The sequence below is a fragment of the Peromyscus californicus genome, unplaced genomic scaffold, assembly GCF_007827085.1.
Source record: "Peromyscus californicus insignis strain IS unplaced genomic scaffold, ASM782708v3 Scaffold_11__1_contigs__length_118956290, whole genome shotgun sequence".
Taxonomy (NCBI): Eukaryota; Metazoa; Chordata; class Mammalia; order Rodentia; family Cricetidae; genus Peromyscus; species Peromyscus californicus.
The window spans coordinates 81,558,803-81,575,681 of NW_026294402.1; the positions used below are offsets into that span (position 1 = coordinate 81,558,803).

A 16,879-nucleotide genomic window follows, 5' to 3' on the forward strand; every position below is an offset into this window, starting at 1 on the left:
GATCTGTGGCTGATATGTAAAATGAATTTAAAATTATTTTAAAAGAATAAATAAATAAAAATTTCCTACCATCTATGGTATTTTGGTTAATGATACTTAGTGGTATTGAGTTTTAAGTTTACATTGTTAGTATAAATTTAATAGAAAGTATTAGAATTGCAAAAAAAATAAAATAAAATGTAGTTTTATAGTGGAAAAGACCAGTTTCTTTTTAGGTCTGTGGGTAGATTTTTCTTGCACTGTGTTTTATTCTAAATAATTTATCATGTATGAAAAATTAATCTGTTTGAGACTAACAGAGAAGTTGAAAAAATATCTAGAAGTAGAGCCTTCAAGAACCCACAGTTATTTATCTGTTCAAAACTGAACTTCTGAAATTTGTTTTTATCTTCATGAACTTAGGATTATAACCACTGCTCATTAACAGTCTCTTTGTCTTCATGGTTTTAATAATACACAGTCAGCTGTAACTATAGTATGAAGCATTAGCTATTCCGTGCCTTCAAATATTACTTATTCTTGTAGTTATTAACTGAGTAAGACAAACACCCCTCCCCACCCCACCCCCGCCCTGCTCACACATCGTAAGAGCCCAGGGAAGTGTGGCTGTTTTCAGTGGAGGCATTCCCATGCATGAGTGTGATTAGCACAGACTTGCTAAGTCTCTCTCTGAGCCATCTGTGAGCACCTTCTTGCTTTAAAACAACACACACTAGCTCTGCTCAGTTCTAAGTCAGTTTTTTTTTGTCACAACTGTTATCTTCATCTTAAACCTGGGAACATTCTCCAGCGCTCCAAGTTTCTAAATGCCATCTTAGATGAAGAATATGGTCCTCCAACTGAAAAAGATCTTCATCAAATCAATTATCTCAAATGAAATGTTATTGCCATAAAATGCTGATCACCAAAGTTTCATTTCATCTATAAAGTGGGGAAAAAGAGGGATGTTTAGGTTGGACAAGTGAGTTTTGAGCATGTTCATGTGTCTAACCCCCTCACAACCTAACAAGAAATTCACATCACTTGGGCTTACTGTTTGCTCTTTAATGCAACCTCCAGACTGATATAAATGTTTCTTCCATGAGGATAGCCTTGGTGTGAGGTCCTAGGCTGGCAAGCCAGCAATAACTGAGACTTGACTGACAGGACTTGACAGTGAATAATGAGCCACTCAGGTCCGACCAAGGTCATTGCTGCAGACCCAATACCCTCAGATTTGAAGGACTTGCTCTATTACCTCGACGGACTAGGCAATTCATGTAGAGCTTCCAGACAATTGCTGCAGTAAAGGAACCGAGACCTGCCTGGAGACCAGCACAGACACAGGCTATACTTTGAAACAAATACCAATGTCATCATAGGTATCACAACCATGTTCTCTAACAAAGATACAAGTGTAAACCCTGATCTTTTAAAAATGGGTTATTTTAGCATTTATTCTTGTGTATATTTGTGTGTACACTTGGGTGGCTGAAGAGGTCAGAAAAGGGCATCAGTTTCTCTGGAGCTGGAGATATAGGTGATTGTGAGCCACTAGTTGTGGGTGCTGGGAACTGGAACTCAGGTCCTCTGGAAAAGCAGCAAGTGTTCTAACCGCTGAGCTATCTCACCAGCTTCCAAGTCGCATATTTTTAAAAACTGGCAAATCTGCAACATTTAAAACAGGGTTGATTATTTAGTTCATCATCAGGCCCAACCTGAGAGAAACCAAGAAAGAGACCATCCTTTAATATCTGCTTATCATTTTGCATATAACTAAATTATATAACTATACAAGTTAACAACACTAAATTAATTCGCAGAACTGTGTACCTGTCACAGTTCAATTTCACAACATCTCAGTTATCCCCCAGAGAGAGACCTCTTATACCCATTAGGTTTAGGGGTTTGTATTCAATTTTTTACATTTTCCAGGAAAACATAATTAGGTAATTAAAACAGAAACCAAAAATGTTAATATATTTTACTCAATTGGTATTCAGATAGGAATGAATAATTTGCCTGGCAAGGCACATATCTTATGTGTACAGTGTTTAAACAAAAAGTCTGGTTTCTTAGACAGGTGTACAGTCTTCCTTACCTGTACAGTCTTCACAAGACCATGAAGAAGAGATGAGTACAAACTGCCCTCTGATGACTGGTGAAGCTGGCATCATCTGGAGGCACATGGTGGCGAAGTGGCAGTGAGTCACAGCAATGCCCCATTCCTTCACACATCTGTTTGCAGCTCCATTTGTAAGTGGGGATCAAGTCATACCCTGTGAGGTCATCCTGTCCCTGGGGAAGTGTGCCACAGCAGGCCACATTCAAAGTGGATGATTAGTTCAAATTCTGATTTTAGCTTTTTGTTTGTGTATTCCTGACACTATTGATGCTCATCCTGTTCAAAGTATGGTCTTGCTGTCTTCCTGGCTCCCTCCTTGGGGACCATCCCCTAGCACTTCACCTCTGGGATAAACTCCCTTTCTTTCTCATGTTAGTCCTGCAATAATAAAGAAACAAACAAGAAAACATGTTAAGCACACATATGTAAATTCATAATTTCTCTCTGGTAGAATATAAAGCTTGGTGGCTTGGATGTTTGTGAAAATGTAGCTTCCTGAAGTATGGCAGTCATGATTATTTTTTTTTTTTTGTTCATGAGTGGAGCCTAAATTGTAGGAATTTGAACTAACCACCCACTTTGAATGTGGCCTGATGTGGCACATTTCCTAAGGGACAGGATGACCTCACAGGGTATGACTTAATCCCCACTTACAAATGGAGCATGTAAGAGCTGTCTCCACTACTCATCTGTCTTATGATGGCAAGGGCAGGGGAGAGATGTTCCCCTCCCCCATCAACACCTGAGGCAGTTAGGAGAGCTGGTCCTGAGGTCATACAAGCTAGAGAGCTGTCCCTGCCCACCAGGCCCTGCAGCTTGCCTGGGCAGCACAGTAGAGATGACCCTGTTGGTGGAGGTGACAAACTGCTCCTGATGATATGAAAGCCCCGGAGAACTGGCCCCGCCCCTTGTTCATTGCTGCATGGGGTGAACTAGCCAGAGCAATGCTGGAGGGCTCACCCTGGTGGCAAAGACAATGGGGGTGGGGTGGAGGGGTTGGGGGTGGGAGGTTGGGGGTTGAGGGGGTAGAGGGGTGGAGGGCAGGCTTACCAACCCTGCAATTACCCAGACCCAGGACCAGGGTTATGTGTTGGCTCATTTCAACATCTACCCCATCTGTGATCTGCTAGAGTATGGGGAGCAAGGTGGGGGGGTGTCCTGTTGACCCAGGGCTGCAGGATCTCCAGGACACAGGTCACCAAGGGGGTGCTAAAGAAGAGTTCTAGTGAGGCCCCAGCATCAGTGGTGTAGCAGAGACCAGGGGCCTTGAACCAGACCGATGCTTCTTTGCAATAAATGGCTGCATGTAAAAATAAAGGGGTTTACTGCATGACTCACTGTGTCACACTGCAGCTTCCACGACGAGATATTCCCCTTCTTCCTTTTTTCCCCCTTTATTCTCTTAAATTTTATTTTGTTTTATTTAGGGGGAGGGAAATGGGTGGGATCGGGAGGCGTGATATGAAAGACACAAAGAATTTTAAAAAAAAAAAGAAAGAAAGAAATGGAGCAGCAAACAGATGTGTCTGAAGGAATGGGGCATTGCCGTGACTCATTGCTGCTGTTGCCACCATGTGCCTCCAGATGATGCCAGCTGCACCAGTCATCAGAGGGCAGTCCATACTCACCTCTTCTTCAATGTTCCAGATGATGCCAGCTGCACCAGTCATCAGAGGGCAGTCTGTACTCATTTCTTCTTCAATGTTTTATGAGGACTGTACAGTTAAGAAAGTTAAGAAACACCTCCATAGTGGGTGTTTAATAAACGCTTGAATAAATGAAGTTTTTAATATTTCAGTCCTAGTAGATTATGGAGGTTGGTCTCTAGCTTGTGGGTGTGTTTGGAAGAGCATGTTTAATATGTTATGGAGAGCATGTACTGCAAATGTACTGGTGGTGCTCAACATGAAATTCTAAAACCTAAACTGTAACATGTGCATGTTAGACTACAGATGGTTATAAATCTGCATTTTTATAATATATTTGAAACTTTATTACATTTTAATTAATTGTGTATGTGTGTGTGTGTGTGCATGTACATGCATGCATATATGTGCACGTTGGTGGAGGTCAGAGGATAACTTAGTTGCAGAAGTGGGTTCTCTACTTCCACCATGGGAGTCTCAGGGATTGAAGTCACTGAACTCAGCCCTTACCTGCGCGTCTCAGCAGCCCTTTGTCTAGCTATTTGATAAGACTTTATATCCTCATGCTGAATCAAGCTTAAGGCGTATGTGCATCCATTCTAAAATAATAAATATGATGTTCCTGAAAAGTATACAAGTGTTCTTGTCCTCTGGAACAGCTTAAAATTAACACTCCCCTTTGTGATTTATCTATGTGAGCCTATCTTTGATGAAAATGATAAGCTGTGCAGAAAAAAAGGAAAAAACAATAAATAAAAAGAAAAATAGTATTTCCCCATGGGGGACTTAGCTTCAAGCCCCATGCAAATAGATGGTTTAATAAAAATCAGTGTAGAAATGAAAGATTTAGGATTTTTGTAGTTCTAGTAATCTGTATTTTTACTTCTCAGTTTAACATGAACTTGGCCAAGCATTACTCTTGCTATATTTTTATTAACTGGCTCTCTCTTTTCCTTCTGGGGATGTACTGTTCTCAGGTTTATGTATGCCTGTAGTTGGAAGTTTTTCTGTGTCCCACCCAGCCACATGGTCCCTCAGCTGCTTATAAAGTAATCATACAGAGGCTTAATATTATTTATAACTGCTCAGCCATTTGCTCAGGCTTATTACTGACTAGCTCTTACACTTAAATTAATCCATAATTTTTATTTATGTTTAGCCATGTGGCATGGTACCTTTTCTCAGTTCTGCCTTGTCATCTTGTTTCCTCTGTGTCTGGCTGGCAACTCCTGATTCTGCTCTTCCTCTTCCCAGCATTCTCTTCTTCTGCTCACCCCACCTATACTTCCTGCCCGGATACTGGCCAATCAGTGTTTTATTTATCAACCAATCAGAGCAACACATATTTACAGCACACAGAACAACATCCCACAGCACTTCCCCTTTTCTATCTAATCAAAAAGAAGGTTTTAATTTTAACATAGTAAAATTACATATAATAGAACAGTTATCAAGCAGGAATTACAATTACAATATCTAGTCCATTTACATTTGGTAAAATTAAGGAAAGTATTTTATCATCTATCCTTTATTTGTGAGTCTAAAGTTTCATATCTAATTTATCTTGTATCATAACAAAGGAAAATTATAACTGTAATTATTTAGTCTTCAACTACATCAAAGATCCCAGAAGGATATAATATTACCTAAGTAAACAGGAAATGCATTGTAAGCAACTTCCAAAAATCTAGAATGATGGAGAAGGCTGACTACCTGGACAGTCACTCAAAGTTTCTCTGCAACATTGGGGCATCATTCTTCACCTATAGGCCTAGAATCTCTCAGTTGCTTCTCTCTGTGTCCTGTAGAATATTTTGCAGTCTCCTCTGCGAAGCAGGAACCTGAAGGACCATCTTGCCTTGTTTTGACAAATTTAGTGGTCATTTTCCCAGGGGTCCTGCATGTCCAGTTGATACAACATTTTGTCAAGCAGTCCAGGCAATAACAGTTTCTTGCCAAAATGGCTATTTTGCCAAGAAGAAGATAAACTCCATATGGAGTATCTTTGACGCCCATCTTTTTTTTTTTTTAAGTAAATCAGTATTGCCAGGAGCAAACATGTCTCATTGTCCAGGAAAGCCTAAGTTTTTAAAACATTTTAAATGCCATATTCTGTAGGTCTTTGAAGTGTTTGAAGATTGACTACCTAATTGAAATATATCTATGTATACCTAGAAAACTTAACTAACATGACTATAAGTTTGATTATCATAGATGACTAATTATTAATCTGTATTTCTCAACTATACATTACAATTTCAAATGAGCTGCACAAACAAAATACTTAAAACAAGAGTAGAAATATACATACAATATAACATAATTAGCTTTAAATTTGTACCAATAAACTAAAATCCATAGCAATATAAAACATTTTAAACAAGTTGCTGCTCTTTAAAAGCAGATTTAATAATCTACCCTTTCATCCTATCATATCTATAGCCTACATTTCTATATCATATGCCATTACCACACTCTCTCCCTCCTTCTCCATGCCAGATTGATTCACCTTGATTGTCAACTTCTCAGGTATTTGATGGCTACCAAACACTAATTTCCAACCTCATGAGGTTCTTCTCCCAGAGTTACTGACCTCATTTCTTCCTTCCTCCTTGAGGACCATAGCCATCACTCAGTACCTTCTCTCTTGAGGATCCTCCTCTCCTGATCTGCATTCCCCTTCACTCTTTTCTTCTCAAGAGGGTGCCCTCAACACTCTTCATTTCTTTAGCCTGAATCTATAAACCAACTTGCAGGAAAAAACTTCTGCCCCTATGCATTCAAGCAATGTTTTCTAAAGCCATATAGACTCCAATCAAACCAACACCTGTCATCATTTTGTTGGCTTTTTTCTTCCTTGTTGGAAGTCTTTTACTTCATCTTCCAATGTCACCGGAACCTTGACTTACTTTTATTGCCCCCAGTCCTCTTCAGTGCTTTGTTGTATGCTGGCTCATTTAAGAAATGTCACCTCCAGAGCTCTGGCCTTGGTTTGCTCTCACAAGCTACAACATTTCCTCAGAAAACCAATCAATTCCTATTGTTGATCACCCTTTGTTGATGTTCCCACATTTAAGTCTTTAGTCTTAAGTTCTCTGCTGTACCCCAGTACTCAAATCTCTGGTTGCTCCCTGAGTATCTTCATCTATACTCGTCAGGACTTCTCAGAAGCCACCAGATCCACCTGAGTTCTTGTCCTTAGTGTAACTGTGTTTTGCACACAGGAAGGACAGTGAACTGCATATCTATTCAGCAGCATCAGGGAGAGATGGTCTCTATATGCTGGTTATTTCTGTTTCTCCTCTTTGAAGGAATATGGTGAAAATGTATTTCCCTTCTCCTGTGAGATCAATGTGTCATCTCACTACTTTAGGAGAGTGAAGTGTTTTGGGGGCAATGTGTATCACTTTCGGCACACAATTTTACTTGTGTCTCCCTGTTAAAATAGCTGGCAACAGTCTGAAGATACCAAGCTTCATCAACTTGCCTCCAAGAGCCAAGAAGCTTAAAAGCCAGTCTTCCAGTAGACAAAACAGGGTGTATGCAGGATGACTGAGAAATTTAGCCCCACCCCACCTCTACGTTAAGCTTGTGAAACTTTGGAATTACTTCTTACTAACATATTGACCATTCTATCCTGACGGATTGAAGAACCAGTATCAAATTCATTATTTTGTTTTCCCTCTCTGGGTCATTTAAAAAAACCAAAACATGGAAGTATCTCTTTTGCTCTGAGTCTGCTGTGGTCTTGTCTGCCTGAGCCAGCACCACCCACCATTCCACTCTCCTGCTGATCGTCAGTCTTCCACCAGTACTTACAGAACAAAGTCAAAGTGTCTGAGCATGGCGTATTAGATTCTCAATGACCCACGACTGCCCTGTCTCTTTAGCCACATCTCTGTGTCAGCAGTCTCTTCCCCTCTTACCCGGTTACCATACTCACAGACAATAACATTCTTCAACTGATCCTTCTAGAAATCCCAACTTAGGTTTCATTAGCTCTAAGCAGGCTTTCCTAATTGTACCTAAAAAATAAACTAAGTCCTCCAGACCTTCATTTGTAAATGTAAAATGTTCTTCAGAAATTAAATATCTTCTTTAAAAAAGTCATTGGTTTGGCAGCCACCATCATGACCATAGATTACAATCTTCCTGAGTAAGGAGAGAACATTTAAGTCATTGTATTAAAAAATATCATATTTAGTACATTGCAGGTGCACCAAAGATATTTATTTGACTTGAATAGGTCCCTTCATCAAATAGGTCATGTCTGTAAGGTCATAATATTTGTATTACATTTATTTATGTAGTGTGTGTATGTGTGTGTGTGTCTATGTGTATATATGTGTGGTGTGTATCTGTGCACGTATATGTATATGTGTGTGTGCGCGCTTGGGTGTGGAAGTAGTGTGTTCTCATGCCACTGCTGTGTGTGGTCAGAGGACAATTTGTGGGAATCAGTTTTTTCCTTCTACTTTGCAGGCTCTGGAGGTCAAACTCAAGCGGTCAGACCTGGCCGCAAGCATCTTAACCTGCTGGGCCATCTTGCCAGCAGGCCATAATATTTTTTAATCGTTTTTATCATCTGCCAAGAAAGGGCTTACTGTGTGCCAGACATACAACAATCATTTTTGTTACTCTAAGCTGTTGAGTCAAGCAGTGGGCTTCTATCGTCACTGATGGATTATCTAAAGAAACCAGATCTCTTCCCCCTGGCAGTTACGTCATTGTGGCCTCCCAGGTAAGAATTAAACTAGTTCTTTTCTTATGAAGTAACCAAGTGAATAGAAGTGGTACTACAGTTATGTCATTGCTGTCTCCTAGATAAGAATTAAACTGGTTCTTTTCTTATGAAGTAGCCAAGTGAATAGAAGCCGTACTATAGCTTACATCAAGGTTTTAGTCTGCAGTGTTTGAGGAAGTTCAATTCCAGTATTTAAAATGTTTTGGAAAGAAATTATAACGTTTACATGTCATCTCTACTTTGAAACAGAACTTTTTAAAAGCCAGGATTAATGAACCTCTACAGGTAAAGGAGGAGTAACGCCCAAGAACTAGTACAAGAAGAATAAATAATTTGTCTCATATCATAACCTCCCAAGAGCTTATCAGCTGTATCTTCCCCAAACTACAGAAGGATTGTCTAACTATCTACTGATAAAATACCAAGCGAAGGCAGAGGTGTAGAGATGATCACTCAGGGCTTACTGGAGAGAGATGACAGCAGTCTGGAGAGAGTCGTGAGGATGTGGGAAGGCACTGAGACCACGTGACAACGAACTCTGCTTCCCTTGGCTGTAACAATCAGATTTTCACAATTTATCTCTTGTTGCCGAAGTGTGTCTGTCCCCTTCAAATAACAGGCAGATTTTGGACAGAACTAACACAGTTTTTTTTTTAAAAAAAAAAAAAAACAGTACATTTATTATTGATCCATATTTCTACACACAGAGACACTTGGGGTTTGTGTGTGTGTGTGTGTGTGTGTGTGTGTGTGTGTGTGTGTGTGTGTGTGTCTGTGTCTGTCTGTCTGTCTGTTGTTCCAGAGGGAAAAGATAAAGGCTATTGTTTTTTTCTCCTTACTCCATATCCCCCTTTAGAACCCAGGCTGCTGCAGAGCCAGCTGCACTTGCTGAAGGCCAAAGAGCTAAGCCAAGAGTCAGGCAATTACCAGCCCTCGGCATTTTTGCAGAAATACACAAAACGTGTAGAATCGCTTAATTCTATCCCCTCCTAACCTCTTCACATGGAAATTGGCTGCTCCGGCACATGCTGTTTTTCTCCCAGGCCGTGTGTCAGGGGGGCTATTAACACTCGCTCTTGCAGCGGGTTCCCGGGCCATTTGGGATGTGCACGCGTTCACACCAGCGCACGGCCCGCGGTGCCTTCACGCGCTGCCGTTTTGTTTATGTGGAGCGGGGGGCAGCCCGGGTGCGAAGGTCTGCAAGCGCAGCCGGCCGTGGGGACTAGATAAAGCCCGGCTGCCACACCGAAGCGGTCGCGCTGCCATGGACACCGCTGCGGAGAGCGCCGAGCGCGCGCACAGCCCAGCGTGCCCATCCCCGCGCAGCCTCCACCCGCCGCCAGCGCAGCCCGGGTACCTATCAGCTCGGATCCGTCCCCGCGCACTCTCCACCCTCGCCCCGTGCCCGCCGCTGCCCGAGGAGCCAGAGGACCGCCTGGCCCTGGCTCATCCCCACGCACCCTCCACCCCAGCCCTCGCCCTGTGCCCGCCGCCCTTGCCCGTGCCCAGTGTCCGTGCTGCGTCCTAGTTGTGTCCGGTGGTCGGGCTCACGTTTTTTTTTTTACGCGCGACTTGCGCTTGCCATCCTGCAGGTCCGAGGGCTTCTGGAGACCTTGGCTTCGAACCCCAGGCGAGAAAGAGGAGCGGGCGGAGCCCCATGCTGCAGAGACTGTGAGTGACAACGTGGTCTGCAGAGATTCAGGCTGCAGAGCATCCCCATTCCCCATCCCCAACCCAGGCCTGGGGACTAAGGCCCTAAGTGACCTGTGCTCCCAATCTGTCACTTAACAGTGTGCCTGCCCCAGACCCTATGGGTATGAAGGCAGGCTGGGAAATTCTCTGCAATGATGCAGCTAGCTGCAGCTGAAGAGCTGGTTTGCAGAGAGGCGCAGGGTCACAGTCCCTACCTGAGCCAGAGGCACTGGGTGGCACACACCTTCTCAATTTCTACAAAGAGATGCATGGTCACTGCGATTACTCCTTTCCTTCCTAGTTGCCCAGTGGCCCTGAAGTGACTGAAGCCTCAGGGAAGCTTTCTCAATACCGACACCCTGTCAGGTGAGTCACAGGCCTTACTGAAGGTCTTCAACTCCAGCCCTAAGGAGATGGGGACATCAGCATACCTCCCAGTTGGATAGCTGCCTCTGTAGTTTCTCTGTCTTGGAAAATTGGCAGTTTCTCTGTGTTCCCATTCTGAGGAGGATTCTGTTACTCAGGGGATGGGAAAATACAGGATTTATCACATAAAAGGACTGTCAGTTGGTCCATGGTGAGTAAATGCTAAGAGAACTGGCTACAAGAGAGAAAACAGACTGATTAGGAAAGCGGATGGGTGGAGTGGGGGACGTATTTCAGTGGCAGGGTGCTTACCTGTCCTGAAGGAGGCTTATAAGAGGGGAGATATCCTGTGCCAGAAAAGTTGTTTTGAATTTTCATTTTATTTCATTATTTTTAATTCTGAAAGGACAGTGTGAAACTGACTTCACAGAGTGCAGAGTGTATGCATTATTTTCTTCCAAACCAAAAGGAAAAATGGGGTGGACAGTTAACAGGTTTGGTCCAGATCAAGCTGGACACTTAAGAGAAGCTGGCAATGACAGGAACATTGAGCAGATTACCAATGACTAGGCTGAGCGGGGTCAAAGGTGACCCAAGGCTGGTCCAGCTGTTTACTATTTTTGTTTTGACTGTTTTTTTTGTTTAATTTTTTCCACAGGAAGTCAACCATTCTATAAGATTCTTTGTAGCTTTTTAGCTTTTATTTGAGACTAAATGTTTATAATTATGTGGCCTCAGGACTGTTAAAAGAAGGCTGGTGTGCCTGTGTCTAAGAAAGCCTGGCCTATGACTATGTGTTTATATGTGGTGTACAGTAGTCTTGATTGCCTACATATGCTAAAAGTAATTGAGGGTCACAGGGGGAAGCAAGTGACAACTGTCAGAATAGAGTTTACTGTGGTCAGATTATTTTTTAAATTTTTATTTTTATCTGTCTGATCATTTTGCCTGTGTGTATGTGTGTGAACCATGTACATGCCTGGTGCCCACAGAGGTCAGTAGAGAGAGTAAGATCCCCTGGAACTGGAGTTACAGATGGTTCTAAGTTGCTGTGTGGGTGCTGGGACCCGAACCCAGGTCCTCTGGAAGAACACTCAGTGTTCTTAACCACTAAGCCATCCCTCCAGCCTTACTTGGGCCACTTTTGAAATGAGTTCAGGGCACTAAATACGTAATTGTTGAAGGGTTGGGGAAAGCTCACAGAGGGTGCATTATACATTAGTTATGGTTACTGTGCTGAGTCACCAAGAGTTAGATAAAGGAACGTTTGGTTCAAATGAAATGACATTGAAAAAGAGAGACAGGATCTTGGGACAGCATGGCTCCTGCTGAGCTCCAAAGACCAGGGATTTGGGGGTGTGTCGCTGCAGTGGTGGCAGCCAGGTAGTAAAGGCCAGAGCCTCTACATGTCCATACAGAGCTGTGTCCAGACCCATGGACTTTGCACTGTCGAAGGGGTCAGTGGTTATCGATTTTAGCCAGAAGAATGATGTCATCAGATTGACGTTTAAGGAAAATCAGTAGGGGACTGGAATAAAGACTTCAAGCTCCCAAAGGGAAACTGGAAGGAGTTACAAGTAAGAAATGAAGGAGAGCCTTTCTAAGCCATCAGAAGTGAAAGTGGGGCTTAGTGGAGATGTAGGAAGTATTTAGGTGACAAAGCTGGGCTTTATAATGCACTGGGAAGGTAAGTGAAGAACAGCTGAACAGCCAGAATGCCTCCCAAATTTGTGGCTGCTGACCAGGTGAGTGCTGTTCTATGACGATGCAGATGTGGGGAATGAGGGAATGAGTCTGATTTTTCAGTTGTTGAATTGCAAGAGCTTTAGGGCATCCAAGCAGAGCAATTAGGGAGAGCGTCACATGCATGTCAGGAGCCAGCCTGAAACTCTGCAAGCACAGGTGTGAGGTGTATGAGTATGAAAGGCTGGGGAACTCATGAAAGGGGTGAGGTCATCCTAAAGAAGTGCAGAGGGAAAAGGTGATTATTCTCAAAGAAGGCATAGGGGAAGAGTAGCCTCCACCTAGTACATGGAGTAAGGGAGGGCTGTAGAGGTGACAGAAAAATCAGAACAGGGGGAACTCAAAAAAGGGTGCCATCCCTGGAAGAATTGTCCACAGAGAAATTCTGACCACAGTGTGATGGGGGCAGGGGTTGGTGATTTTAGTTACATATTAGAACATATATTGGTATATTGTAAACAATTCTTTTCTTTGTTGAAAAAAATCAATTGTTTTCTTATTTAATTTTTATTAATCTCTATCTTGACTAATACTGTGCACTGTATACTTTTTATTCAGTGGTCAATTCTTTGAGGGTAGGGTTCATGATTTATTCACTTTTGATTGGTGGATCATGTTGGTACAAGAGCTCACTACCACACTTATTGAATGCATAAATGCTATTTGTTTAAGCATCTGGTTTATAAACTCTTAATATGTTATGCTAGAAAATATATGTAAACTCTGTTGCCTAACTTTTAAAATTGAGCACATTGAACACAATATAATCTTTTCTTGGTTAGACACACTCAATTATATGTAGATAGGGTTCTTTGCCCTACACTAAAGTGACTTCATGAGAGTTGTCAGCTCATTCCTGTCTATTTCTTTTCTTTGGATGAAAAATAAAAGAGACCATCAGGCCAGATTAATAATGATCAATTTTTAAAATTCTGAGGTAACGAGGCTTATTTACAAAATAATTGTATAAAACATATATAATTCTCAATACATTGATACAGTGTTCCCAGAGTCAGTGGGATAAGAGAGAAGATGGATTGGAAATAAAGACTGGTGTTGAAGCAGCTTTTCCACCTAGCAAATTGTGGAGGCATAGACAAGCTTTTAAAGTTACTGTTCTTATACATTTCTGATTAAGCGTATTGGCTGTATCTATAACAAAGAGCTGTATTTAGAGTTTTCTTCTGGACAGTGGGTGGTTGCTGCCTATCCAGGGTCCAAACATTCTGTCCTCCTTGTGAAGTTGGCTATCACCCACACCCATGTATTTGACGTAGTGGTGGGATGTATTTGCCTTCTAAAGAAATTTAGAAAATGGAAGTCTAACCTTCTACATTTTGTAAAAAACATATACATAACTCATGAAGTAAGGTAAGCATTGATCTTCTGCTGTTAGAGGCTGTAGACAGCTTTAAATCTAACCCATAGCTTGGATAAAGATGTAAAAGTATCAACCATTTATTTGTACTTTGGCAAGCAGACTCTGTGAAAGCTGTGACAGTAGCAGTTTTAAACTCTCCATCTCAAGGCTGTCTCTAAAATGTGTAAACAAATTGTTAAGCATAGAGATCTTGTGGAAATTGATCATTTAGTGGCTATTAGGATCCTGAATGTGTAAACGTAAGGATGGTGTGTTGTCTGCTTCTTTCAGACTGTTCTGGCCCAAGTCCAAGTGTTATGATTACTTATATCAAGAAGCAGAAACTCTTCTGAAAAATTTCCCAATTCAAGCTACGATTTCGTTTTACGAAGATTCTGATAGTGAAGATGAAGTTGAGGGGCTGGCCTGTGAAAATTAGTCTAATTAGTTACTTCTTGTAACATTTGAACTGTGGAGGATTTGAATTTTGTGTATACATGTATCATAAACTTTTTAAACTAATTTATTTGTATATAAATTATTAATAAAAAAATAGTTTGTAATCAGTATAGTTTTTTGGCTTTTCTTTGTCCCTACACTAGAATTAAAGATTGGGATTGAAGATAGGTATCATGTACAAATGTTCTGATTATGTTATAAATATCTGGGTTCACAAAGGATACTTTTGGTCTCTTCATTAAATTGCAAGTTTATCTTTAGTTATAATTTTCCAAAGGACAATAGTATTTGTTTGTTTGTTTGTTTTTTGAAGACTGGCTCTTGTAATGTCTGCTGTTTACTATTGATCTCAATTGGATGTTATAGCTATAGATAATGTAATCTTGGTAGATAGTAAAGAAAATTGCATCATGTTCTGAGTCTCACATATATTAGTATATGTTTGCTAGCTGATGGTGAAAATGCTTTAAGTAATAATCTATAATTGAGAAAAGAAAACAATCTTAGGTCCCTTGATTTTTAAGGACTGTAATTAAGTAGTGAATAGTATGACTTTCACTCTAATACTTTCCTGTTGTCCTTGATCTGGTGTTCAACACTTACTGTACATGTTGAGGGATTCCTACGATTAAAACAAAATGTTTAAATTGGAATTATTTCTATGGAGTCTAAAAAAGTTTAGAACATGAAAATATTTTTTCTTGTCCTAGGTAAAGCTAAGATTTGGCAGACATGAACTTCAACATTATCAATTTTCCTTTTTTTTTCTAGTTCCCTGATCACAATATTCTCATATAAATATTTTCTTATGGGAAGCCAAATAAATTCTCAGTGATTGCTTTATCTTACATAGCCATCACATAAGAAAAATTACTCCATTATTTAATGAGACAGAAAATGGGCAATTTGCATGGTTAATATAAACTATATATAATATTTATATAATATAAACATATAAACTATAATCATGAAGTCCTTTTAGCTCATATGTGATCATCAAATTAACAGTTCAACTATAAGTAAACATATTTTTATTAACTTGTAATCTGAGCTACTTGTGAGGATGAGGCAGGAAAACCCAAGCTGGATGCTTGCCTGCAATATCTCAAAAATATTTTCCTGAAATATTCCAGAACAAAAATAGGTAAGGTGGAGATGTGAGGTAATTACACAGCTAAGAAATGCTTCTTGCTTGAATGGCTAAGCATATCTACAGACTTTATCTTATCATATTAAAACATATTATCACAATTTTGACTGCCAGGAACTCTGCAGACTACATAATTGAAATAAATAATGTGTCCAGAGTCATGAAAAATTAGTACCCAGCAGAGAATGGATAGCGTTACTCAGAACTGTTCTTTGGGAAAATGTTTGCTTGGTCTGTGTATTCTCCCAGATACATGCAAGAAAAGGTCCAGGATGTCACCAACCCAGACCCACAACATTAGATGCTTCTTTTGTTAACAAATTAGGATAGTATAAGGTGCCCTGTCTTTTGTTTGATACCTATTAGTAATCATATCTGCAGTGTAGTTTAGATATGGCCATTTATTTCTACAGAAACCCAAGCCCATGCAGTTAGATAAATGTTCCTTTAATAAACTAAAAGTAACTCACACAAACCATTAAGTATAAGGACGACTCCAAAACCAAATCACTCCATTTAGGGGTGAGCTTCTTGAAGATTTAAGGGAAGGTGAAAACTTATGGGAGGAGGAAGAATGTGTGAGTGTGTGTCTAGAGTAGGAGACTGGAATCGTTTTTTTTTTTTTTTTTTTTTTTTTTGGTTTTTCGAGACAGGGTTTCTCTGTGTAGCTTTGCGCCTTTCCTGGAACTCACTTGGTAGCCCAGGCTGGCCTCGAACTCACAGAGATCCGCCTGGCTCTGCCTCCCAAGTGCTGGGATTAACGGCGTGCGCCACCACCGCCCGGCTGGAATCGTTTTTTAATCGTTTTCCAGACAGAGGACGCAGAAAGGTGAAGTTTTCTTCTTAACCCACAAGCAGAGGCTTCTTGCATTTGGCTTCTTGGCTAGTGAAGTTGTGAGAGCCTCTTCCCTAGAGCTTAGTGTTTTACAGGAGAGAAATATTCAGCAATCTGAAAGTTTTGATAGTGCTATTTCCTTCCATATTTCACGCAGTCTGATGTTTTTTATCAAGGGAGAGGTGCTGATGTTCTGGGTGAGCAGGGATCTACAAGAAGGACTCGATCAGCACCAGGGCTGAGGAACAGCTTCACCCACTAATCTTTCAGCAGAAAGCTGTCATTTCCCTGTGGTGCTGAAGTTTGGGACCAGAGACTAACTGAGCATGCGCCTCTACAGCATAGGCCATCCCCCTGCCCTCCACCCCCCCCCGCGTCCGTCGCGAGCTCCTTCCCTCTGACTCCGCCCCCACCCCGCCTGCCGTGAGCGTGCTACGTCACGGCGCGCCTGACCCTTGGCGACCCCGGAAGTGGGTCGGGGGCTTGGCCTCTGCCCGGCCGCGGAGCCGGAGCGGGCGGTGGTGGCCGCTGGGGTCCCGCCAGGCGAGCCTGTCTAGTGGCGGAGCCCGGAAGCGGCCCGGATCGCGGGCCCAGGATGCTGAACGTCCCTTCCCAGGCTTTCCCGGCCCCCGGCTCCCAGCAGCGCGTCGCCTCCCAGGGGCGCAGCAAGGTAAGCGGGGACGCTGTTGTCCGCCTTCTCAAACGCCCTGAGTCTGTTCGTGCTGCTGAAGCTGGCCTCTGTAGGTCCACCCGGGACCCTGCTTCCGGCGGAGTTGCTTC

General features: G+C 41.8%; 2 protein-coding genes and 1 long non-coding RNA gene across 7 annotated transcripts in view; 2 read left to right on the forward strand and 1 right to left on the reverse strand.

The window, feature by feature from the left end:
- Positions 1-611: 611 nt before the first annotated feature.
- LOC128096472 (uncharacterized) lies at positions 612-9,488 on the reverse strand. The gene is made up of 3 exons (XR_008213654.1): positions 3,733-9,488; positions 2,081-2,482; positions 612-1,647 (listed from the first exon to the last, which is right to left on the reverse strand). It is a non-coding gene; the product is annotated as an uncharacterized LOC128096472 (long non-coding RNA).
- A 158-nt stretch (positions 9,489-9,646) lies between these two features.
- Positions 9,647-14,224, forward strand: Ripply2 (ripply transcriptional repressor 2). Its single transcript, XM_052716055.1, has 4 exons — positions 9,647-9,847; positions 10,087-10,165; positions 10,488-10,552; positions 13,947-14,224. The coding sequence occupies exons 1-4, from the start codon at positions 9,759-9,761 to the stop codon at positions 14,092-14,094; spliced, it is 381 nt and encodes a 126-aa protein (XP_052572015.1). The 5' UTR covers positions 9,647-9,758; the 3' UTR covers positions 14,095-14,224.
- A 2,320-nt stretch (positions 14,225-16,544) lies between these two features.
- The window catches only part of LOC128096438 (cytochrome b5 reductase 4), a 69,106-nt gene continuing 68,771 nt past the window's right edge, over positions 16,545-16,879 (forward strand). For 4 of the 5 annotated variants that reach the window (XR_008213648.1, XM_052716018.1, XM_052716034.1 and 1 more), the window contains exon 1: positions 16,545-16,769. Coding sequence is in view for 4 of the 5 variants with exons in the window: in XM_052716018.1 (XP_052571978.1) it covers positions 16,695-16,769 (75 nt within the window). In the remaining variant the exon portion in view is untranslated. The remainder of the gene's footprint in view (positions 16,770-16,879) is intronic. The other variant, XM_052716026.1, reaches the window with a different exon arrangement.

What these genes read in the sequence shown, in the direction of transcription:
- Ripply2 (XM_052716055.1), top strand. Translation starts at nt 9,759, where the DNA reads ATGGACACCGCTGCGGAGAGCGCCGAGCGCGCGCACAGCCCAGCGTGC. An exon ending in CCGCCGCCAGCGCAGCCCGG is followed by an intron (nt 9,848 to 10,086) that starts GTACCTATCAGC and finishes GCCATCCTGCAG; the next exon opens with GTCCGAGGGCTTCTGGAGAC. An exon ending in CAATACCGACACCCTGTCAG is followed by an intron (nt 10,553 to 13,946) that starts GTGAGTCACAGG and finishes TGCTTCTTTCAG; the next exon opens with ACTGTTCTGGCCCAAGTCCA.